Source organism: Myodes glareolus, chromosome 10, assembly GCF_982192425.1.
Source record: "Myodes glareolus chromosome 10, mMyoGla1.1, whole genome shotgun sequence".
NCBI lineage: Eukaryota > Metazoa > Chordata > Mammalia > Rodentia > Cricetidae > Myodes > Myodes glareolus.
Window position 1 is genome coordinate 52,388,779 of NC_142035.1, and position 26,167 is coordinate 52,414,945.

General features: G+C 42.9%; 1 protein-coding gene across 5 annotated transcripts in view; it reads left to right on the forward strand.

Annotated features, from left to right (window-relative positions):
• Window positions 1–25,830, forward strand: part of Atp8b4 (ATPase phospholipid transporting 8B4 (putative)) — a 171,662-nt gene extending 145,832 nt beyond the window's left edge. For all 5 annotated transcript variants that reach the window (XM_048459636.3, XM_087911238.1, XM_048459634.3 and 2 more), the window contains exons 24-28: window positions 5,900–5,983; window positions 11,904–12,149; window positions 17,584–17,722; window positions 21,394–21,524; window positions 23,766–25,830. In XM_048459636.3, coding sequence (XP_048315593.3) covers window positions 5,900–5,983; window positions 11,904–12,149; window positions 17,584–17,722; window positions 21,394–21,524; window positions 23,766–24,047 — 882 coding nt within the window. In that variant the 3' untranslated portion in view covers window positions 24,048–25,830. The remainder of the gene's footprint in view (window positions 1–5,899; window positions 5,984–11,903; window positions 12,150–17,583; window positions 17,723–21,393; window positions 21,525–23,765) is intronic.
• Window positions 25,831–26,167: the final 337 nt, after the last annotated feature.

A 26,167-nucleotide genomic window follows, 5' to 3' on the forward strand; every position in this document is an offset into this window, starting at 1 on the left:
TTTTCTCTTCTTCGGAAGGCTCTTCTCCCCTTGGTCCCTTACTAGAGATATAACTTCTGTGTTTATTCAGGTTATAGCAAACATATCAAAAGTTTAGATACTAACTTCCACATCTAAAAGAAAATACGCAATATTTAAAAAATTTATTTTGTGTGTGTCAGGGTGGGGGAGGGGCCCATGTACTATGGAGCCCATGTGCAGGTCAGAGAACAACTTTCAGGAGTCTCTCCTCTCCCTCACCATGTTGGTTCTGCACTCAAACTCAGATCATCAGGTAGAGGGGCAAGACTCTTTACCTGCTGGGCCATCTTAATGGCTCCCAAAGGGTGTGTCTTGTTGAAAGTAGACCCTTTGCTCTGGTTGAGATTTTGGAGGTAGGGAGTGTAAACCTTTATTTTACAAAGAAAGAACTTGAATCCCTCAAGAGCTGGGGGATCAGTGGTGAGCATGGTCAGGAGAGCAACTCTTGCCCCTTTATTTCTCTAGCTACTCTGCTCAAGCAAGTGTCTTCCGGTGAACTGCCTTCCTTCTAGAATCATCTGAAAACCTGAGTCTGCCTTCTGTTGACAAGTACCCCAACTGAACGGCCACTGAGGGACAAACAAACATAACCTGTCCTGATGAGATTTGCAGCTGGATTTCTAGCTTAGCAGAGTTTGGATAAAGGTTGGATCATGGTGCTTTCAGCAGGTCTTACCCTGACCCACTGTTTGAGCACACATGATTTTCTTTTTTTGTGTGTGTGTGTGTGAAGGTGTGTGCGCGCACATGTGTGTGTGTGTGTGTGTGTGTGTGTTGTTGTTGTTGTTGTTGATATCTGTAACTTATTTTAAAAGTCCTCAGTCCTTTGGGGGCTTTAATAAAGATGAGTTGTTCCCTCCAAAAATTGCTGAGGCCCAGTTTAGGAGATTCACATTTGAAAAACTGTGTAAGTGTTGGCACGAGGCACTTAAGATGATATTATCTGATGACAATTTATCATTGTCAGGGAGATACAGAGATGCGTATCTGAGAAAAGTTCCATGTAATATGGAAGCAATTATCTTGTCAAGGCTGGGAAAGTTTTGTCAGATTATACAAGAAAATGTACAGTGAAATTTTGGAAAGTGATGGGAAAGAGTGAGACTAACCTCGAGGCCAGTGGCGTCATGGGTTCTGATACCCAAAGCCTGTTTCCACAAGGCAGGGGAGTTCCTCTGTTTTTGCCATCCAGATGTGCCCTGTGGAAACCCTGGGCCTGGCTGCTGTTCAGGCTTGATCCCTCTACCTGATTCTCCTAGTGAGTCCCTGCTAATTATGGTGACCGGCAACTGAAAAACAAAAGCAAGACACCTCCTATTTATTTCCCAGTGTGTTTTCTTTAACAGACAAATGTTTTTGAGGGAATTTATACAGCTTTCCTCTGTCTGCAACACACAACAAATACAGGGATATATATCTCTAAAGAGGTTTGCTGGTGTTTTTTTTTTTCCAGGGCTGGTGGTTGGTGCTCAAACCCAGGGCCTTGTTCATGTTAGGCAAGCACTGTGTCCCCAAACCAAACCCTTTTATGACATTGTTTGTACTTGTCACGTGCTAGACTTTGAGTTAGGTTCTTGGGCTCCTAAATGGGTAAGTCTCCAGGAGCTGACAGGTTGATAGGATGGGGCTTGGAACCTGCATGTAAGCAATTACAGGTCAATGTTATAAAGCCCTGAAATGTGGTGAGTCATAGTACTAACAAGTGGCCTGGAATCCAGCCCTGTAATGAGCCTGTGGGAGAAAGGCTGCTGTGGCTTTTTTGCTTTTGGATACTTTTGACTTCCAGACTGCTTCAAGCTGGTGCCCATTACCTGGGAAAGTGGACCCTAAGGTGAATGGTTAACTCACTACAAGGGATGGGAGTGGACTAGCTCAGAAAGACTTCCTAAAAGACCTACACCAAGTTCATTCCTCAGGACCAATCAAAGCTAAGCAGGCAGGAATCAGAGGACAGGTAACCCAGCTGAAGGGCTGCAGGAAGAGGGAGGGGGAGTGTGCACTGGCTGGGTAGGGGTACAGCCATTGAACAGGATGACGACATGAATTTGGGGAACAATTTGGTGATGAGGGTTGTTGGAGAGAAGAAGGAATCTCCAATTTCCTCTCCCAAAATGACTCTAGCTTGTGTCAAATTGACAAAAAAAAACTAATCAGTGCTGTGGGATAATGCTCTTATACACTATAAAGATTTGTCACTCATATTGGTTTAATAAAATGCTGAGTGACCAGTAGCCAGGCAGAAAGTATAGGCGGGGCAACAAGACTAGGAAAATTCTGGGTAGAGGAAAGGCAGAGACAATCACAAGCCAGACTCAGAGGAAGCAAGATGAGAATGCCATACTGAGAAAAGATACCAAGCCATGTGGCTAAACATAGATAAGAATTATGGGTAAATTTAAGTTGTAATAGCCAGTTAGTAATAAGCCTGAACAACAGGCCCAATAGTTTATAATTAATATAAGCCTCTGTGTGTTTATTTGGGATTGAACATCTGCAGACGGGTAGGACAGAAATTTCTGTCTACAAACCAGCACAGATACCAAGCATAAAAAAGTTTCTCTCTGTTGTGTGAGAGTTTTCCTGGGGAAACACAGCACATGTGTTCACTCACCCATGAAATGGAACCCACACTGGATCAAAATAACAATTGTATTAATGTCCATCTAGGCGAACCAATGAACTTTTATTAGGGTTACTAGCAGGAGTATGGGTGAGGAGATACGGGATCAGAGATGGCACAAAAATGTCAGCATCACCACAAAGCCACATGGTGACCCTCATGAAAGCAGTCACCCTGGAGCACTCTGAACAGCTTGCTGGCAGCAAGAGTGGTCTAAGTCTCTCTTTGCGGCTCAGTTGGTCAGTCTTCTCTTGCTGCTGCGTCTGTTTCCTCCTTTTATAAAGCTGGGGGTTGCAGTGGGCTTCCAGAATCTTCCAAGTTTATGCCTTTTCATGCATGTAAGCTTCTGTTTACCACTTGAGTTTCACATACCTCCTCCCCGCTCCTGGAGAGAATGTTTCCACAGACCGGAAAGGGCCTCACACACTTCCTCAGTCCTTTGTCACTTCATTTCCCCTTCAATGAGTCCTTCCCCCACCTCATTCCCCCTTCAGCTCTAGTTGAGGATGCCAGTGTTCTGGTGCCTTTCCCTCAACATAGAACCTAGCCGTGCTAACAATGTCTCCAAGTCCAGTAGCCAGCACTGCGGTGTCCGCGTTACTCAAGCAGACCGCCACAGAGCCTTGCTGGTTCGGATTTGGCCTTGGACGAATTTGTTTCCACTTCTCTTTTTCTTTAACAAATCTGTCCTCATTTCAAAGATAAATGCTGCTGCTAAGACACAGCATACTTCAAATGCAGATTTAACTTCTAAGGAAACCAGAGTATTTTCTCTTCAAGATGCTCTGCATCTCTAGGACATAATTGAAAGGATCGCCTTACTTATGTGACTAAGTACAGCCCACGTTACCATCTCTGACTCATTTCATTCTAACCTTCTCGAATGCATTAGCACTTCCTCACAAAGAAGTCATGTTTCAGAATCTACTGAAAATCTGATAGATTGGCTCAGGGACTTTTGCCTTTTATTGGGAGTGCTGTTGAAGAGTCCTCAGTTACTGCTGCTGCATCATCGCCCTTCAGTCTGTTCCCAGTTTAGTGTCAACCCTCCAATGCTTTCAACCAGTTAGTCACACAGTAACACAGTAACCTTGTCTTCAGAGCCCTATCTATCTATCTATCTATCTATCTATCTGTCTGTCTGTCTGTCTGTCTGTCTGTCTGTCTGTCTGTCTGTCTATCTATCTATCTCCCATCTATTTATCTGTCTGCTCTCTGTCTGTCTATCTATCATCTATCTATCTATCGATCTATCTATCGATCTATCGATCTATCTCCCATCTATTTATCTGTCTGCTGTCTGTCTGTTTATCTATCTATCTATCTATCGATCTATCTCCCATCTATTTATCTGTCTGCTGTCTGTCTGTTTATCTATCATCTATCTATCTATCTATCTATCTATCTATCTATCTATCTATCTATCTATCTATCTATCATCTATCTATCTATCTTCTATCATCTATCATCTATCTATCCATATATCTATCATCTCTCTCTATCTATCTATCTATCATCTATCTAGATAGTAGTTTACTATGTTCCCTCGGTTGATCTCAAACTTGCTCTCCCCTCCCCCTCGCCTCAGCCCCACAGGAGCTGGTGTTGTAAAGGGTTGTCACTTTGCCTGGCTGCTTTACCTTAGCTCTTGATGTCTATCGTCCCCTTTATTGGTAGCTCTGAGTCAGTCAATGACAGGTGTGCTGTTTGCTGGGCATATGGATGCTTTTTGCCTAAGGTACACTTCACCACATCTTTCTGGATCATGGGAGTGTGCCTGTGCTAGAAATCTGTTCATTCAATCTCTTCTTCCCTCCCTCCCTCCCTTCTTTCAATGTCACTTCTCAGTTAGATCATCTGTAATCACCTTGTACAATGATAACCCTCTCACATCCCTATCTCCTTTCCTCCCTGGTAATTACTATATTCTAATTCATGCTCGCTCACTTGCTCACTTGCTCGCTTGCTCACCTGCTCACTCAATTCCTCCTTCAAAATGTGACCTTTTATTGTTTCTTCCCTTTGCCGTTACAATGTAGAATTCTCTATAAATTCCTGTGTGAGTGATCATGTTGAGTTATTACTACACAGAACCTAGCATTTATTGTATATAGATTTCTCAATACACACTGAATTATAAATAAATGAATGTTATAAAAGTGGTAGGATAATCATTGGTTAGGAGCCAGAGATCTGTATCTTAATGTTTACATGTTCCTGTAATAAAAAAAAAAACTCTTAAAGATTTTCTCTGTGCTTCTCTATGTCATCAACCAAATGACATGCAATTTCTGTTCTACTGTTCTACTAGGACTTATGCAAAGATTTTGTTTGTTTGGCTTTCGGGAACGGTCTTTTTCTAGGCCAGGTTGACCTCAAATTCATTTTATAGTTGAGGGTGACCTAGAATTGCCAGTCCCCTGCTCCCATCTCATGGGTGCTGTGACTTCAAGCCTGTGTTTCTACCTCTGGCTTATATAGTACCGAAGATTAGGCCCAAGGCACCATGCATGTCATGAAAGCACTCCATAGACTGAGCTGCATCCCCTATCCCCTCTGTAAGGCTGTCTTGGGCACCTTACTCTGTGCATGTGAGGGGTGATTTTATTGTCTTGCTTACATTTAGTGCAGTGAACCCTGGGATTTTTGCTCCCTTTGCTATAAGCCACTTCCAAGAAATGGTTTAAATATAGTGTTGAGGTAAAAGGCTCATTTCTGTGTTTCTTTGGAAATACTTTAGTGGCTTCTTTGAATATCACTTAGATCATGCATTTGAGCTTGTCATAAGCTACTAAAAACTTGGAGAATACAATAGTAACTCACTATAGGGTCTGGAGTCTCATATGTCTGGTGTTGTGTGTTGACTTAGTATGTTGCACACTTTGGTATATCTCACCCCCGCTGACACACAATGAGGTGGATATGATGTGCCTTCCAAGATGAGCAAGAGTTGAGCATGGTCAGGTATGTCTGTAATCCAAGCATGTGGAGCCAGAGGCAGGAGGATAGCTTCAAGTTAGAGACCAGCCTGGACTACCTAGTGACCAAGGCCCCTCCTTAAAAACAGTGAGAAAGAAACAAATCAAAAACAAAACACCTAGAGAAGACAGCACCCCCAAAATCCAGCAACCAGCAGAAGAGACAAAACCTGAGAAGAGTTCAAGTCTTTGCCCCTGACTCTGAGTTACTTAGCCCTGACAATGCCTGTCTTCACTCTGTGGATGGCGTTTCTCATGGACGTGTTCCCTTTTTTTTCAGACTGTTTATGACCAGTGGTTCATCACTCTCTTTAACATCGTTTACACATCATTACCTGTTCTAGCCATGGGGATTTTTGACCAGGTATGTGCTTTTCCTTTCTCTGTATTTGGTGCTCACTTTCTCTGTTGAATCGTTCAGCTATTGCTGCTAGGTAGCTTTTAAGTAGAAGGCTGATTCATGGGAAGATCCGTAGGAATGCAGTTTAAAAAGAAGTGTTACATGGGTCCCAAGTCCTTCGGGGTTCCCTCCCCTGCCTGCTGTTTCTCCAAAAATGTTCTTCATCCAAGTTTTCCCTATCTGTTCTGAGGGATCCACATCTCACAGAATTGATGTAAAGTTCTGAGAAGTCATGCATCAAGTCTTTTTTTTTTTCATTTAAGTACACGTTTTTCAAATTTCTATGATTGTATCTTTTTAAAATTACAGTATTTTAAATTAAATTTTTGGGGTTTTGATAACCACACACAATGTATTATGACCACACTCACTGTTTCCCAGCTCCTACTTCTAAGACTTCCCAGATCTACCCCAACACTCCAACTGGCCCTCTTAACTTCATCTCTCTCTCTCTCTCTCTCTCTCTCTCTCTCTCTCTCTCTCTCTCTCCCTCTCTCCCTCTCTCCCTCTCTTCCCCTCTCTCCCTCTCTCCTTCTCTCCCTCTCTTCCCCCCTCTCTCTGTAAGTTTGTAAAAGAATAGGTTTCTATATGACTTTTAAAACATCCTAATGTTAGCTCTCCCTCTTCCTGCTCCCTCCTCTATCCTACCCTGCCGTTCCTTCCCCACTTACATCTTCCTTCCCATCATTCTGCTTTCTTCCTACACATTGCTTGTATTTCATTATCCTCCCTCTTTAAGCTCTTTCTTTCCCCACCAATTTCCTGGCTTCAGTAGGTGCTTCAAGTTAAACACATAAATCTAAAGGGCTCCATGGATGAGTGAGGATACGTTGTTTTTGTCTTTCTGGGTCTGGGTTACTTCACTCCATATAATTTTTTTCCGGGTTCCACCCATTCACCTGCAAATTTCATAGTTTCAATTTCCTGTACAGCTGGATAAAATTCTACTGATCATGTTTACTACGTTTTTATTATTGTCTCATCAGCTGGTGGACATCTCAGCCATTTGCATATCCTGGTTACTGTGGTGAATACGGATACGTATGGGTCTCTGTGGTAGGATGTATGTCCTTTGGATATCTGCCAGGGTTCACATGGTAGATCTATTTGTAGCTTTTAAAGGCACCTCACCACTGATTCCCATGGTTGTTGCCCATGTTTGCACGCCCACTGTCAGTGAATGAGGGGCTCTGGTCCCCACATCCTCACCACTATTTACTATCACATGTTTTCTTGATGCCAGCCAGTCTAGTTGAGGTGATACGGAGTCTCAAAGTAGTTTTGGTTTGCATTTTCTGATAGCTAAGGATGGTGAAAATTTTAAATATGTTTATTATCCATTTACATTTTCCTATTGTGAATTCTCTGCTCAGACCCATAATTCATTTGAAAATTGTGCTATTTCTTTTCTTGAAATGTGTGTATAGTCTAGACCAGCAGGTTTCAACCTGTGGGTCATGGCCTCTTTGGGGGTGGCCAAAGAGTTCTTCCACAGGGGTTGCCCAAGACCATTGGAAAACACATATATTTACATTACAATTCTTAACAATAGCAAAATTACAGTGATAAAGTAGCAACAAAAATAATCTTATGGTTGGGTGGTCACCATAGCATGAGGAACTGTGTTAAGGAGTCTCAGCATTAGAGGTTGAGAACCCCTGTTCTAGACACTAACCCTCTGTCCTGTGTGTAGCTGGTGAGTTTTCTTTCTTTCATTTCTCTTTTTACTTGATTAACTGTTTTCTTTGGTGAACAAGAACATTTTAATTTAATGAGATCCTATTCATTGATTTTTTTATTCTATTTCCTGAATGATCAGGGTCAGAAGACCCTTAACTGAGCCTGTGTCCTGACATGTACCCCTTACTCTTTCCTGTAGGACTTTTGGAGTCCTTGATCTATTTGAAGTTGATTTATTCGCATAGTGAAATACATGTTTTGAGTTTCATTCTTCTCTGTGTAGCTATCAAATTTCTCAAGTCTTATTTGTTTTTAGATGCTATGTTTACTCTCGTGTGTATTTTTGTCATCTTTATAAAACAAATCAGGTGGATCTAGGTGTGTGAACTTATATCTCTGGCTTCCATTTTATTCCATTGATTAATGTGTTTGGTTTTTCTACCAATACCACGTTTTCACACCATAGCTCCATGGTTTAAATTAAACTAAGGAACGATGATGGTTCCAGCAGTGTCTTCATTGTTTCAGGTGGTCCTGGCTATCGCAAGTCTTTTTTGTCTCCCTACTAATTATAATGCTTTGCAGTCTCTGTGAAGAATTGCATTTGAATTTTGGTGGGATTGCCTTGAGACCTTAGGTCGATTTTGGTAGGATGGCCACTTTTACAATGTTAAGTCCACCGGTTCATGAGTCTGGGAGACCTGTCCATATTCTGGGTCTTCTTCAGTTTTTTCCTTTGGTGTTTTAAAGGTTTTCATTGCGCAGGTCTTTCACTTTGTTATCTAGCTATATCTTTACTCCCCCCCTCCCGTTTCCCATTAAAGGTTAGCACACAGATTCCTTAGCTTTCTCCACCCCTCACCGGGTCACAACAACCCTACAGTCTGTCAAAGAGTTGACAGGACACTGCAGTGACTCTTAGAGCACACACACTTGACTCGCTTGCCTCCTCTGCTGCCCAGGATAAAGGAAACTTGAAACTGCCTCCCAAACAATGTGGTGTGGAAATTCCTGCCATCCCTTTGAAAGTCTATAAATCTCCATTGTTCAGGAGCCTTGAAGGCTTCTATTTAGCTTCCCATCATGTTAAACATGGTGGATGAATGAAAATGAGGCCATGACCACTCCAAGGTATGGTTGAGGAGAAGGATTTTATTGTAGAAACAAGGAAGAGGGCAGCCAGAGGCATATGAAATGGTCCAGACTGAACTGGGCTGTAAGAATGGGGGTGGGGGGTGAGAGAGGAAGAAAAGAAAAGAGAAGAGAAGAGAAGAGAAGAGAGAGAGAGATAGAGAGATAGAGAGAGAGAGTGAAGAGGAGTGAGGGCAAATGGACCAAGACAGGACCAAGAGAACACATGACTGAATGTCAGGTTTATATAGGAATGAGAAGCCATGAGAAAGGAAGCAAAGTCCTTGGGCTGAAGAATTTTAAGGTAGGGGGCTTGATGAGAAGTTCTGGGAGGAGCCACAGGTGCTGAGTGAGCCTTGTCCTGGATTTACTTGGGACCTAGTAGTGTCTATATGTCCTAATGCCCTCCCACTTCAAGCCCTGTCATTCCCCCCCCCCCCCCGCTTCATAGTTAACAAGGCTCTCTCTCCTAACAAACCTTATTCTGGAGGGTTCTTCCTTTCAGGTCACTTTGTGAACCTGTTGCTCTGGCTTCAAGCATTAAAATGTCTCGGAATTAGTGCCTCTGAGACCACGTGATGGGAAGTGCTGTGTTAGCCTCTGGGGGTTTGGAGAGAGCTGTGCAGGGCTAAGGAAAATGAAGGGACAGGGACAGCAGGGGCAGTGCATAAAATGCCAGCATGTACAGTGAGGCCTCTGTGGCCAGTACAGAGCAACCCCAGGGCACTGACTGGCCCATCTAAGAGAGGTGAGCACACACAAGCCCTCAGTGATGGAGAGAAAGAATACAGACTTTATTCAGTGTTTTTGTGTGTGAGACGGGAGAGCGGGGAGAAACCAATTACCAGAATGGTGCTTCATAACCTACTCTGGTTTGGAACGTACTTCCTGGCAAGGAAGGAAGTCTGGCTGCCTGTGGGGAAGTAGAAGCCTAGCCAGTAGAGTTTCCATGGCACAATTAAAGTGTATTACTTTAAAACATTTTTTGAAGTATTTTTGAGACCAGATTTTCTCCAATCTGTTATTAGACCTGTTTACTAGACTTCGTTTTCTGGCCCAGAGCTCTCTATTGCACAATGCACATCTTCGCGCTGTGAGGCCACTCCCTTCTCCCGTCCTGTCTGCTTTGTAGTTGGTTCTGAGTTCCTGTCCATATGTAAAAAGGGCCTCCGCACAAAGCACTGAACTTCAAAAGACCTCAGATGTAAAGGATTAAGCACACGCTCTTCCAAGTGCTGCTGTTCACAACGGTTTCTTTTCCTGGTGCTTTGTAGCTGCCCCACAATGTGGAGTCAAATAGAAAAAAATAAAGCAGTTCTGGGAAAAAAAAAACAACAACAAGAAACCAAAAACAGTCATTGTGCAATGTGAAAAAAGCAGAGCAGAGCAAAACAAAATATAATCAGCCTCCTGATTGACACCAACTTGAATGTCTGTCCCTCTCCTCTTTTGGTTTGTCTGTGCTGGCCCTTAAGCTGAAGGCAGAGTCATGGATGCTGGGCCAGAAGGCTGCAGGGGTCATCTCTGGTGTCACTCATTTTGTGAAAGGAGCAAGCCCAGGGGGTTAAGTCACAGACCGACCAGCCAATGAGTGGCCGCACTAAGACCATCCCAAGCTCCCTTGAGTTTGGGCCACTACATTTTCCTATCATTATCATTTATTATCACCATCATTTCATCAACGTTTCATGGGCGAGCATAGATGATTGACCGTTTAGTACGGGGCAAGGATTCTGCAGAAACATCTCTTAGTCATGACAGTGGTTTTCTGTGTGGGAGGTATCACTGTCTGCATTGCTACAGATGAAGAAACCAAGACTTGGGTTAAGTAACAAGACTACATACTGCCAAAACCTGTTACCAGGCCTTCAGCTCATCACTGCGGTTTCAGAGCTTGTGACTGTAACTGTACTAGTCACCACTCTAGAAGAAAGTACGCTCATATGACGGCTTCTGCAGGGAGGACTTCTTAAAGGGAACGTGCCAGGATTCACAGAACCCCATTCTTTGCAGTCTGGGCCGTTTGACAAGGATGAAGGGGTCTTAGACTTCTAGAATTTATCATCCATGGCTCCATGGCTGCTGCTTCTCTGCATATGGTCTTTTTTTTCTTTTGTTTTTCAAGGGAGGGCTTCTTTGGGTAGCCTTTGCTGTCTTGGAACTAGCTCTATACACCAGACTGGTCTCCAACTCAGAGATCTGCCTGCCTCTGCGTCCTGAGTGCTGGGATTAAAGGCACATGCCGTCATTCCCTGGCTGGGCTTCTGTTTTTGTCCAGTCTTCTATGCTGGCCATCCATTTGTCTTCATTTTGATGCTCACATTGTGGTTATTAGCATCATTTTGTAGACAGCCAGAAATGCAGAATCTGTTTCATAGATTCATATGTCCATTAAGTTTGAGAGAAATCAGTTAAGTTTTCTTCTAGAATTTGGTCGCTGCAAAATCTGGAGCTTCCTATTCTGTCTGTTTCTGTTGTCCCAAGTCCTTGGCATTTATTGCTGAATTCTCTCTGGGCAAAGTGTTTAGTCTCAGGTCCTAAGTGTTTAGTCTCAGCCCCCTTCCCACTGTGAACATCCCATGGGTTTCCCCCCTTTTCTCATCATTCCTGCTCACCCCATGCCCAGAGGGGGCCAATGCTGCCTCTGAAGCCCTCTGCAGATTATTTTAGCAATTTCCTTATGATCCACGTCTATACATAATGTGCTGGAATCCTGGACATTCAATCCTTCCAAGATGGCAGCAGTCATATCAGACTGTAGAGGATGTAGCAAACAAATTTTGACTGGAGTTCAAATATTTTATGCATTCAAGTTCAGACAAATCCTGCCTCTGCTGTTAAAGATCTGGGTGCCCTTTCCTCTGTTTCTATTTCTATGGAAATGTCTTCATAGCAAAGGAGGGATTTGTAATCTGGTAGATAGGTTCTTCTGGGAATAAAACTACAGTAATGTCTTATTCTAGCCCAGTGAGTAACAGGTAATGGGGGATGTTTACAATGACCTTGTCTGTTTCTGAGGATAGGGAATACAGGGCCTCCCTGGCTCTTCTCTGAAATTGCACTCTGTTTACAGGACGTGAGCGACCAGAACAGCATGGACTATCCTCAGCTCTATGAACCTGGTCAACTGAATCTACTTTTCAACAAGCGAATCTTTTTCATCTGTGTGGCACATGGGATCTATACTTCATTAGCCCTATTCTTCATTCCCTATGGATCCTTTTACAACGTGGCTGGAGAAGACGGGCAGCACATTGCTGACTACCAGTCCTTTGCAGTTACCATGGCCACATCCTTGGTCATTGTGGTCAGTGTACAGGTAACCCTGTTCCTTAAGCTGTTCTGCCTTGATGTGATTGGTTTACACATATGTTGAGGTTCACTATCAGCTGACTCTGCTTGTTAAGGTTTCAGGCTGGGAATAACCCTAAGGGAGTACAAGGAATTCCTTCTGTTTATGAGTAGATGTATGCATTTGTGTGTGGGTGCACTTGCCTTTGTCCGTGCATGAGGAGGCTCAGTGAGCTATTCAAATGGCACTTTAAGGAGACATGCTGATAGGGGAGCTCTTGGTTTTCTGCGTTGTGATCCGGTTTGTTTTCTAGTGCAATTGAGTTCATACAAACTTCTCGTTCATGGATACCTGCAGCACCGAACTGATGTGGTGGGTGATACAACCTCCATGTTACTTTGGTTTTGGTTATTAAGTGAACTGTTAAAATCAGATGATCTCATGTCACAGGTCACATGAGCATTTCTTGAGTATTAAATAAATGAGGGAGATAATAAAAGGGAATTTCCTCCCTCCGATCCTATCGTAGACAGAGCTTGCCAGGGTGTGCCCAACCCTTAGAGAAGAATCATGAAAACTGACCTGCTTTTCCAGATTTTGTCTACAGTCTTCGGACACGTCTAAGGCTAGTTCTCTAACAGCCTGAGAAACAGTTCCCTGTGCCTAGCCCAGGACAACAATGGATATAACATGGGCTGTGGTCTCTCATGAGGTTCAGAAGCTTTAAAAACAAAGCAAGGCCCTGCAGGGGGGGGCCCACACAGAATTTGGGCACATAGAGTAAATCTGGAAAGAGCAGAAAAGTATAGAGAAAAATTAAAATCCATCCACAGTTCCACACTGGTTCTAACATGGCAAAAATCGTAGAAATCAATTTTGTGTGATTTTATAATTTTGCTTCCCACTTATCTTTGTCTCCGAAGTATGTAACTTGTCTTTGGTTTATTCTCTGAAATGTTCCTTTTATGGCTCTAATACTTGAGCATATGAATATATCAGCCAGGATACTGTTAGATTCCCTCTATGATTTTCACTATGAGAAACAGCACAGTGACAAACTTGCATATGCCAAACCTTCAATGCTTCTTTATTGCCTTAAAACATATTCTTTATTGATATTTCACTTTTTTTAAAATTGAGACAGGATCTCACTGTCTGGGCTGGAACTCACAATATAGACCAGGCTGGTTCCTGACTCACAGAGCTCCACCTACCTCTGCCTCCCACGTTCTGGCATTAAAGGCATGCGCTACCATGCTCAGCCAGGCTGTCTTCTTAAAAGGGGAATTCTAGGTCCAAGACTATATGGAAGTTTGATGTTCTTTTTTTAACTCATTGCAAAACATCTTCCCAAATAGATTCTTTTCATCAGATGAGTGTAAAACCCCCTTCTCAGCCAGGCCTACACCAATAAGAGACCATTAGTTCACAATGTTGAGTCTACAGCCTCTCGCTGCCTGGGAAATAATTGATGTGCACTGAAAAGTCTTTGTTAAGTTCACAATTTAAATAAGAATAAATAAATAAAAATTTCTTTTGAAATAATGATAGATTTGCCAAAGAGTGGATACCGTACCGACAGTGCCTATGTCTGCTCAGCCTGACACATAACCATGATGGCACCTACGGAAATTAGGAGAAATTAGCATGGTTACAGTATTGTTACCTAAACTATGGGCGTGGCTCAAACTTCCCTAGCTTTTCTGTTAGTAACTTTTCTCTGTTCCAGTGTCCAACACAGGGTTCCACAGGGTACTTTGCTGTCATGCTGCTATAGACTCTGACCTCTGACGGCTCTGTGGTCTTTCTTTATCTGAAATAAATCTGAAGAATAGCGGTCAAAGGGTTTGTAAAATGTTCTGCAGTTTGCATTGTCTGATATTTCCTTGAGAGAAGTCTGTGGGATTCTAGAAAGGGTCAGAGAGAGGTGTTGTGTTCTTCATGCTTCTTCTCTGGGAGCACAGCCACTCGGAACCCATGAGTTCCATGTATATGTATCATGTCTTCCTTGTCTCTCTGTCAGTTGATGGACATCTAGGCTAATTCCATTTCTAGTCTGATAGGCTGTACTGTAGCATGCAGGGTCTAAGCACTGGGTACAGCCATTTTTTTTTCACCTAGCAATCTCCATAGTACCTACTGGCACTATGTAAGCTAGCCAGCAAGGAGGAAGCTTCCCTGTCAGTGAGAAATTGATTTCTGTATGCCCTGCAACCAAAGCACATGGTGTTTCCAGCATACGGTCTTACTATCTAGTGACGGTGGGCAACCCAGAGCAACGGTGAGAGCATGTGTTGTGTGATGGGTGGGCTCAAAACAATAGGGAATATTTCATGCCTGACACTGAGATTTTTGTTTAATAATTCTCATCTTTTGGGTCCAATACTCTCCACCAATACAGGGAACTTTCATTCAAACTCCTTTTCATTTTAAGGTTTTCCTCCCTTCTCCTTTATACCATCCATGTATGTTCCCGCCCGCCTTTCACAAGTACTTTCTGGCTTTTAATCTCTATGGACACTCCAACGACTATAACACAGCTGTACCAAATAGCTTTCCTTTAAGTCTTCTTGCATGCTACCACACCGATTTCCACAGTAGCTACCCCAGTTCACACTCCTGCTACCACCGTGAAAGGGTTCCCCTCTTCCCAACACCTCACCAGCATTTGTTCTTAGCCCTTTTAACTGGGGTGGAATCTCTAAGTAGTTTTAATTGTCACCAGACATTTGACACTCTTGTTCTAGATCGTTCTTCATCTACCTATAATTAAACAAATTTGGAGCTATTTGTTTTGTTTTCTGTCTTTTAAACTTTTTTCTTTTTATTGAAATAGATTTTTTTCTACTATAATATATCATAATTAAGGTTTCCCTTCCTTCTATTCCTCCCAGTTTCTCTCCATCATCTGGGATCCCTCCCCTCTGGGTCCACCTTTTCTGTCTCTCATTAGAAAACAACCAGGCTTCTAAGGGAGAATGATACATAATATAATAAATATAATATAATATAATATAATATAATATAAGCGATAAAACAAAAACTTAAGCATGTTTGTCAATCATGTTTATTTAAAGGACCTTGTTTTCCTGGTGGCCTCCATCCTCTCTGGCTCTTACATTCTTTCTGTCTCCTCTTCCTCTGGTTACCCTGAGGGGAAGGATTTGATGGAGGTGTTCACTTAGGACTGAGTGTTCCAAGGTCTTTCACTTTCTGCATGATGTCTGGCTGTGGGTCTCTGTATTTGTCCCCATCTGGTGTGGGAGGAAGCTTCTCTGATGATGACCGAGCAAGGCCCTGGTCTATGAGTGCAGCAGAATGTCATTAGGGGTCATGTTGTTATTACTTTTTTTTTGTATAACAGTGGTGTTTGGGTTTACACTAGGTCCCTGTGCTGTTTAGTCTCAGATTCTTGGTCACTCAAGCAGTGTCAGGCATGGGTTTCATCTCATGGAGTGGACCTTATGTCAAATAAGATATTAGTTGATTACCCCCACAAGCACTGGGCCACCATTTCACCAGCATATCCTGCAGGCAACATTGTATTCTAAAGGCTTTGTGGCTGGGTTGTAGTTTAGGACTGTTTTTATTTTTCCTTGCTCTCTCTCTCTTTACTTTTCTCTTCAATTTTGACATGTAAGCAGTGGTATGTTTTTGATTCAGAATGCTACTCCTTTAGCATAGGTTTTGAAGGCTCCAAATTCTTTTCAAATTAACACTTTAGCTTATGCTCATATCATTATTTATTTAGAACTAATTATAAATTTACTAGAATCATTGTGTGCCACCTCTATTTTTTTTTTGATTGATTTGGGTACAACAATATCTTTCAGGAATTAGTTCAGAATTTGGATGTTAAAATTTTGAGCTCAAATATTCTTTATCTTCGTATTTAAACACTATATTGGGTGAGAATAGGACTATTGAGCGAGAGCTCCTTCCACCCCACCTGGAACCCCGTCAACTGTACCGCTACATTTCTATCTCCTGGTTCCCCCGTGGTAGGGTGATGTCTGCTGATCCTTTCCCCTCAGTAGCTTCTTGATCTAAAAGCTTACGCTCCTTATTTGATTTCTCCAATGCCAGCAGAATGTGATCCCCTCCCCCGCCCCACACACACCTAATTTGCCTGGGATTTGAAGAGTCCTCTCAGTTTGAAAACCTAGGCTGCTGCTGACTGAGGGTGCTTTGCTTCTATCAGATCTTTGATTGGTACTTCTTTCTTATTCCTTCTCTTTGTTCAAAGATCCTGTTCGTTGTATATTGGGCTCACAGATCTGATACCTACAGGTCCACAAATTGATCCCATTTCTTGGTTTGTGTTCCCTGTTGTTAGCATTCATTCACTCCAGGATATAAATTTAGCTCTCATTAGTGGTGATTCTTGTTTGGGTTTTCTGATCAAGTTTTAAAATTAGAAGTGGTGTTTTCCCCTCAGGCTTGCATTGAACCCCCTTAGGAGATGTCACAATGCTTAACGGTTGCCATAGTCCTTGTCTGCCACATTTATTAGTTCCACTTCAATGGGAGATGCCTGTTCTTTTTGCTAGGTCTTTTTACATGGGTTATAATCTCTTTTCCTGCTTGTAACATGGGACCAAGCTATTTCCTTTTGCTAGTGATGAACTGACAGGTGATGGAGAAAAGGATTGGTGGTTCTGGTTTCATGTCCTGGTAACCAAAAGCACCAGATAATTAACAGGTTGTGACCAGGGTGGACGGCAGGGCTGTCTATCTTGAGGTATAACAATCCTGTAATTCATATCTTCTGCTTCCAGGGTCCCACTGCTACAATACTTCAGAGGGCAGCAAACTGCAGTGGGGAAGGGAAGTCTGTTTCCATGTCAACAGAGGGATATGTTTATGTCGCAGGAAGGGTCCCTTCAGGCAGAGAAGGAGTCTATGATCTTTTACCTGCACATCTCCTGAGGCCTCTGCCGTGTATAACATTGCCGATCCCACACAAGACACTGGAAGGGAAGAAGGGCTGGGGAACACACTCCCAGCTCACCACAAATTTTATAACAAAAAAGCCAAAGAGTTTTCATTGCTGTGATTTGAGTAATGTAAGACAGGGGTTATCAAAATGAATGGAAATGTTCATATAAAAATCACATGTGTAAGAAAACCTAAGAAATTTTCCTTACAGCTCATAAGACGTTATTCCCACTTCAAGATTTTTCCCAATAGAAATGCTTTGATAGCAATTTAGAAAGTCATTCTATTGCCTTATTTCTCGTTAAAAAATAAAACCCTCAATGTTCCACTCCTTGAGACTGTTTCAACCTTGGCAGATGCAGTTGCCCATAGAGCTGAGCTCCAGCCACTTGTCCAACATGTCCGTCTGTCTCTTGGTGTGTGTGTGCAGATGTGAAGGTGTGGCCTGGTGGTCTCAGAGCAGTCCTTGGGGCAAGCTTCTGACTACAGTGACTCATCTTTTTGCATTTGCTTGCATTTGCAGATAGCCTTGGACACAAGTTACTGGACAGTGATTAACCATGTCTTCATCTGGGGCAGTGTTGCTACCTATTTCTCCATTTTACTGGCCATGCACAGTAACGGTGTCTTTAGAATTTTCCCGCACCAGTTCCCCTTTGTCGGTAAGTAGCCCTACCATTGTGAGGCCCTGGGTCACACTGAAAGTTCTTTGTCTTTGTGACTCGTTTTTTGTGTTGTGTGGGACTAGAAGTGGCTAACAACCTTTTTCCTAGGCATTGACTCATGTCTTTGAAGCCTCGCAGATTTGAAGGGGATCCCAAGAGACTGCTGTTTCCCTTGCCGGATGCAACTTAGAGGTGCTAACAGCCCAGAGGCAATGGGCTGTGCCCTAGAAGAGAGAGGGCATAGCTTGTGCACTGGGACAACTGTACAGCCTGTGAAAAGTTTATTTGTTATGCAGAGAAAAGAGGAAAAAATGCCCACTTCTCCTTTTATGAGGTTACCACCAGCATATCTGTCAAAGCTCCCTCAAAGACATCAGCATTTAGATAAAAGAGAAATGTTGCGGGTGTTACCATCCCCTGTAGATTTCGGAACATCCTTCCAGAGGTGGCCAGAAGTGATGGATGGATAGATACTCAGGCTTCAAACACCAGCTCCACCACTTAACAAATTGAGTGATGTTGAACCCATTTTCTATCCTTTTCATAATTTAGGATTTATTTATGAACTAGGTTATTAATTATTCTCATTTTCAATAGAAAGAATTGAAGAGCAAATGAGTTGCTACATATGAAATGTGAAGATGTATTCTAGTTAAATAAATATTAACTCTGATGATACTGTTTGTCTTAGTTAGGGTTTCTGTTGCTGTGATAAATACCATGACCAAAAGCAGCTTGGGGAGGAAAGGGTTTATTTCATCTTACGTGTTCTGATCACAGTCTATCATGAAGGGAGGTCAGGGGAGCTGAAGCCAGGAGGCCAGACACAGGAGGAACTGACTCAGAGCCCATTGAGAAACACAATTTATTGGCTTGCTCGCCATGATTTTTTCAATCTGATTTTTCCTTCTTTCTTTCCATTTCTTTTTTCTCCTTCCTTCCTTTTTTCCTTCCTTTCTTCTTTTCGTTTTTTATTTTGTTTTGTTTTTGAGACAAGGTTTCTCTATGTAACAACCTTGGCTATCCTGGGACTCTCTTTGTAAACCAGGCTGGCCTTGCACTCACAGAAATTTACCTGCCTCTGTCTCCCAAGTGCTGGGATTAAAGGCATGTGCTACAATGCCTGACTCAATCTGATTTTTTTATTGTATCCAGGATGACTTTCCCAGGGGTAGCACCACTGACAATATGAACCCGCTCACATCAATCATTACTTAAGAAAATGCTAGACTTGCATATAGGTCAATCTTATGAAGGTATTTTCTAAACTGAGAGTCCCTCTTTCCAAATGATTCTAGCTTGTGCAAGGTGACATAAAAACTAGCCAAAATAATACTATCCTTCAAGAAGTTGTGATCTGATGATTATGTTTGGGAGCACCATGGGAGAATCTGAATGTCTGTCTGATTGGGTAGTAAGGAACCCTTAAAATTCCTTTAAGTCTTGAGGTTACATTATTCAATAAGGAGGGCACATCCAGTGTTCCTGTGCTCAAGTTCACACTTCCAAATGACTTTGGATAGGTTGCCAACTTTTACATAAGGACGATTAATATACTTTCCAAGAAGTTTTAATTCTCTAGTAGAGGTAAGTGAAGGGCAGAGATTTTTGGAGTTCACCTCAACAACCTAGGAAGGAATGATGCACAGAGACAAGTCTTGTGAACTCAAGACAAGTCTTGTGAACTCAAGCAGGCACCACAGCATTTCACATCCATACAATGATTATCTCAGTCTATGTAGTAGGAGGCTGACTGCTTGTTCGTTCCCGGCTACCCAGAACTAGAAATAATCACACAGAAACTGTATTAATTAAATCACTGGCTGGCCAATAGCTTAAGTGTATTTCTAGCTTGCTCTTATATCCTAAACTAACTCATCTCCATTAATCTGCGCATCACCACGTGGCTGTGGCTTACCCGGTAAAGTTCCATCTAGCGTCTGTCTCTGGTGAGGCTACATGGCTTCTCACTGACTCTGCCTTCTTTCTCCCAGCATTCAGTTTAGTTTTCCCTGCCTGGTTCTATTTCAACCTGTCACCGGCCAAGGCAGATTCTTTTTTTCATTAACCAATAAAAGCAACACATATACAGAATGACTTTCCACATCAAGCCTAGAGAACTATTCTCACAAGACTGATCTGTGCAGGACATGCCACCCGATCGATTATGAAGTGGGCTTCTTCACTGATGCTGGGGTTTTATTTCCATTCAGCTGTGCCCAGACACCGTTCTTCAACTTTGTCCCTTCTTACATGTACAGTAACTTCTTCACATCCTAACAGTCTTGCTCAATACACCACTAATACTTTGTTTACCAAAAGATTCCAATCATGCGGAAAAACATGTTGGTTAGTCATGGGAACACGCCAGTTAGGAAAGGAAGACTCGAGAACTGTTTCTAAGTCTCACTTTACTTGCTTCTGTGTTACCAGATTTGAACATTTTGTGCATTTTCAATTCTAAAGACCACTCTAACGTTCAAAATGGGACTGCTTCCCTGAAGAATGTAATTTGTATACGGACTAATTCCTTTTAGTTAAGTGCATGCCATTCCATGAATTAATTACTGAGATCCAATGAAAGTTTACAAAAGTTAGATCAACATTGGGGTTTTCTAAAAAAAAGGTTTTTCCTTAGTAACTAGCAGCAAGGGACGGATGGTGGGGGGAGTAGCTTTATAGCAAAGTTTTTTTTTTCTCCCAGCATTGCCTATGGGTAATGAGCATCAGGGAGCTCAAAAAGACATCTAATTGATTGGGTCAAGCTTTCTTCTGCCCTTGGTTTACAGCAACTGGAGTCAGTGTTCTTTGGTAGACAGATTTACTCTCCGAAGCCAGAAAAAGCAAACATAGCTATCAGTATCCAAGCTCTCATATCCAAAACCCATTTGAATGGTGTTAACATAGGTGCGTGAGTGGGAGGGGGGCAAAGACCCCCCTTCAAGACAATTGACAATTGAAGGTGTCATGATAAATCCATAGAAAATGAGCTGGGACAGAGATGGTGTCTTCCCATGAAGTCTGCCTGTCTACCCCTTGCTCCCTTGATTAGACAAACAATGAATACGTGAAGAACGGGTGTAAAGTCTGGAAGTTGGCTTCGGGCTTGGCAATGAGTTTCTCCGGCCTGTCATCTCTTATGTTGGGTAGATGCATCAGTGACCATGGAGAACTCTTTTCGTCAACCCAGCAGCCTCCAGGATCATCTTAGATCCAGGATCATCTTAGATCATGACCGAGGGAGCATCGAAGAAATAGCAGGCTCCTTTAGAGGCAGCTTTTCTGGGCTGTTGCCTGGCATTTCAGAGGTCAGCCTTGTGCTAGATACAGCACATCCCTATGACATAGACAGTCAGTGAGGCCCTTGCTTGACAATGGGCCTGAATTCAAAACGTTAATCAGAAGTTCTAATCTGATCATAGATTATAAGGTTGAAAGAAGGAATTAAGTCAAACGGGATGGAATGTGGAAGAGGGGATTCCTGATCAGGCCAGCGGTTCCCCAGGGTTTTGGAATAGTTTTAAAGCTTTTTTTTTCTTTAAGTTTATATGATTATCAATTTAATTAATAATCACTAACTATAATTGTAGATTAATTTATGTAATTATACGTATTTTATAATGATGCAGTGTTTTATGCCCTGGATGTCTGTGTCTCTCTAATGGTAGGAAACGCATGGCACTCCTTGAGCCAGAAGTTCGTCTGGCTTGTTGTTCTCTTGATCACAGTGGCTTCGGTCATGCCGGTGGTGGCATTCAGATTTCTGAAGATGTATTTGTACCCAAGCCTAAGTGATCAGGTATGTTACCATACTCTGAGTACTTGAAAGCTGGCTGGTGGCTCTCGTGAATGGTGTCCTTCTCTTTCTGAATGGGCGCACAAGGAATGAGCAGTGACCTTCCCTTTGGTCCATAGCATCAGGACGCAATAGATGGAATCTCTCCTCCCCATGCTAGTGTCCTAGGCCTAAATGTCAGCAAAGAGAAGTGTAGCAGGCTAAATGTGAGTACGGAGTGACGAATTAAAGTATTTTTACCCCCGACTCTGGGAAAAGAAGGGCAAGCTATAGGGAAAGCTAAAGGCACCATACAAAGGATGCAAACAAGTCAAGGCAGGGGGTCTCATCGTTTGGGTGGAAAAAGAATACTGGTTGAGAAAATAAGTGAGAGGAGTTAGCCTGTTGAGCAGACTTTAAAAGGGAACAACAGCAGCGTAGTGGACTGGGAATACAAAGCTGGAAGGAAAACAGACAGAACGTGGTGTGAAAAGTAGCCTAGGCCAGACAGAATAGCACACGGTGGCCAAAGGTAAAAAAGTAGCCTAGGCCAGAGATAGAATAGCGCTCCGCGGCTCCTAGGTAGAAGAGGACAAATAAAGCAATGCTGGGCTAGGCTGGAACTCAGGATGGGAGAAGAGGAGGAGGGGGAGACATATTGGCGTCATCCCACGAGGAAAGATAATGGGGCCAGATCAGTGATGATGAGGGCTCCAAGGTGGCCTTTTCTTACTGTGATATCCCTTACATTCCGGGGAGCAAAATCCTTTGTGTCTGTTCTTTCGTGTTGGTTCTGAACTAAATCCAACCCAGAAAATGGTGGGCAACCTGAAGATGCTCCTTTTTCTTGTGTTAAAGATGATTACCATGATTTGCTTAATGAGTGTCTTCAGACCTGAAAGTTAGAAGTGAGCACTTGTGTAAAACCTCTGGTCATTTTTTCTACTTAACCTCTACAGGGAGATAGAAGATACGTTGGAAACCCACCTAAATGATGTTTCATTCTTAATTTTTTTTTTGAAATTTCGTATGAGGATTACATCTAGATCATTCTTCCCTTCCCTCCTCTTCCAATTCCTTCTGTGCTCCCACTCCTGAATTCATAATTTCTTCTTCTGTGACTGTGCTGAGTCTGTTTACTGTTACCTGCACAGTCATGCGCAGATAGTGCACACACCCTTCCAGGGATGACCGCTGGAGACCAGACAACCTGTATGGGAACTTGTCCCTGAGGAAACTGGTTCTTCCTTTCCCATAGCCACTGACTCCCTGTAGCTCTTCATCTGGGATAGGATTCTGTGAAACTGGCAGACAAGTGTAGTCCCTGCCCCTCATTAAAGAAACTTCTTTGCAGCAGGTGACGCCGACTGTAGAGAGCTGCACTTGTCAAAATGCAGAGAGCAAGTTTCTATACGGCGCCCAGCTCCAATGATACAATATCTGCATCTGCAACACAGCCCTACACATGAGCAAATGTTCCTGAAGAGGGAGCAGGAAGAGCTGCTGCTCTAGATAGTGTCCCTGAGACAATAAATCCACCTATCAGCTCTCAACTGTAGGCTTAGTTCTTTAAAAGTCCACAATCCACGCATTCATATTTGTGCATCACACACACACACACACACACACACACACACACACACACACACACACATACACACATACACACATACACACACATACACACATACACACACACACACACACACACACACACACACACACACACACCAAAACAGAATAAATAAAAACCCTGAAAATTTCATGATAAGCTGGTTTTCTATAAGAGGGGAAAATTCTGACTCCAATTTTCCAAATTTTCTCCTAATCCAGTAACTGCAGGACCCAGGCAGACTGTAAAAGGGGAAAAGGGGAAAGACTACAGGTACTGGGACTATATTCATGATATTTCTACACAAAAGTATGCTCGAGATCCTGGGATCTTTTCCCAGCGCTGCTACTAAAGCAAAGCAAACACCTCCCCCAAATTCAGCAGAAGGCCAGTGAAATGGAGACAGTAATGACATTTATTGGAATATTTCTTGTTTACATAAGATTTTCTTGATAGGAATAAAAAAAAAACCCTGCTTGGTGCCTCGTGTGATCTTCGGGGTGGAGAATATTGTGGCTTTTTGGCTTAAAGTTTCCTTTTGTCGACAAGGGGAATGTTTTCTTGTAGCAGACACTTAGGTTTTACTCAGTGGCTGAATGTCTGGAGTTCAGTGTTTGGGTTTATCACCTTACCATGGCTCTCACCCTCCTCAGATCCGCAGGTGGCAGAAGGCTCAGAGAAAGGAAAGGCCCATCCGAAGCCGAAGGCCTCAGACTCGCAGGTCAAGCTCCAGAAGATCCGGGTACGCGTTTGCTCACCAAGAGGGCTATGGGGAGCTCATCACATCTGGAAAGAATATGCGAGCTAAAAATCCAGCCCCGACAGCAGGGCTGGAAAAGATGCTTTATAACAACACGAGCTGGATTGAAAATTTATGTAAGAAAACCACAGACATGGTGAGCGGCTTTAGTCACGATAAGACGGCGAAACTGTGAGTCGAGACAGACTTGAACCATAAGGCTTTCTTTACACCTCCTCTGGGGCTGAGCTTCAGCTGCTCAGGGGCCAAGAACAGGGCAGATCGCCTTGCTTAAGTCTGTGGCCTCCAGTGGTCAATGCCTGTCACACACTGGTGTGTTCTGCAGGAAACCGGGCCATGGGCACCATCCTGTTTGTGGGTCTGTGGACCAAGCCCTCCCTCGAGGGACAAGCACAGATTTTTATTAACTTAAACATCAATTGATCTGAATTTTAGATCTTATTTATGTGGGGGGAGAAAAAGCTTGTAAATTAGCATCTCCTCTGGATGGTTTCTGGTCAAAGGGTAAAATGCAGGTTTACAAATACACTGTGTGTGAACGTGTTGCCTTTCCCAAAAGCAGCTGCAGAGTTTACAGTCTGCAGTATGGTGCTCTCAGACCGGGGGTCAGCCTCTCTCCGGTTGTGACCTCGACTTACCAGTCCATCCGGGACAACAAACCGCCCGTGCCTGAAGAACAAGCAAAAAAGCCCCCGTGGGGTTCCCTGTTTTCCAAACCAGGCCAGGGCCCAAACCGGCTGAATATCTTCGCAGAGGGGCTGCTAATGTGGTCAGATTTATTCACAAAGTGTTTAGTCTGTTCTATGTAGGGACAAAATGCCGGAGTGGCTCCCCAGGAAGTCTCCGAATGTCCCCGTGGCTTGTGTGGCAATGTCAGTAGCAATCTGCAGCACGTTACAGACTGCGGATGAAACCATCAGAGTGGTGGACCGCCATACAATGTAGAGAGGGTTCCATACAGCCTAGGGGCAAAAGCTGCTGAGAACTGAAAGGGAGTGAGTTAATAGGCAATCTCTACTGTTACTATTTACTCAGGTTTAGGTCATGGAGACGCAATTCCTCTTAGTGTCCAGCTGCCGTGTGTATAACACAAACATCTAAATAGACTAATGGATGGGGCTGATCTTTAAAACAGAGATTGCAGCCCGAACTTGGGATCTCTGTACAAGCCACTAGTTTATTTCCTTCATAGGCTCTATGTGAAAATTGCTGCTCTGCCTCTGTGGTGCTTTACCTCTGTGGTGGGCAGGTGATGTGCCTTTCCTGAGACTCGGTTTCCTCCTCTACCCAGCAAGGAGGGACTACCTACCTCAAGTGGTTGATGACCATCAAGCACAAGTTCTCAAACAATTAGAAATACAGTTCTCAACAAGAATGTACGAGTTAGGCTTCGGGTAGCTCCTCATCAAAACAACAGCCACAGGAAGAGACTGCAGAACCTGGGCTGTCAGTTGTGAGTGGGATGACTTCAAGGAACTGAGGTTGCTAAGTATGATAGAAAGCAAGGGAAATTATAGCCCAGGGAGTATATTTAGCTGCAAGGAAGTGAAATAAAGCATCAGGTCTTACTAGTTTTCCAAAATCAGCCTGCGGTCCCTATTCAATTCCTGGTCAAATGAAAGTACTTTCCATGAAGAGCTTGCTAATCCTTATGTGGCCATGACAGATGATGGGCTAGGATGGTCTTAATAGGTCAGTGTCCCCTGCCCAGTTGGTCTTGGTTTCTAAGGGTAATTTTTTTTTGTGGATGGTACTTAATGAGACAATATGTATGCAGGAGCCTAATACCTAGAGCCTAAACCAAAGGCAAAAGCTTGTAGCTATTCCTTTTTTCTATACATATCTACCTAGAAAAAAAAGTAAGAGTTTTTTTTTGTGTTTCATGATCAGTTTCAGTGTGTTTGGTTATGTTTTATAACAATTTCAATAAATTTTTCAATAAATTTTTTGCAACTCTTGGTGTTTGGTGTTTTGTTTCTTCATTATTGGGAATTCACTGGGGAAAATGTTCATTTCATTGTTCTCTCTCTCTCTCTCTCTCTCTCTCCTCATTCTTCACCCTCTTTTCCTCCTTTATATGCCTGGGGAAAATAGAAAAAATGTACATTAGAGTTAAGAATTAGATGGACCAATTGGAATCATGTATAATGCTAGAAATGGTCAATTTTGGTAAGTTCAGTTCAATTTTTAAAAAGCTCTTTATGAATAGATAGTGCAGAGGATTGTGGGAGAAACATTTTATTAGTTTGCTTTGGTCCTGTGAGAACCAAGGAAACTTAGACAGCCCACTGTAAG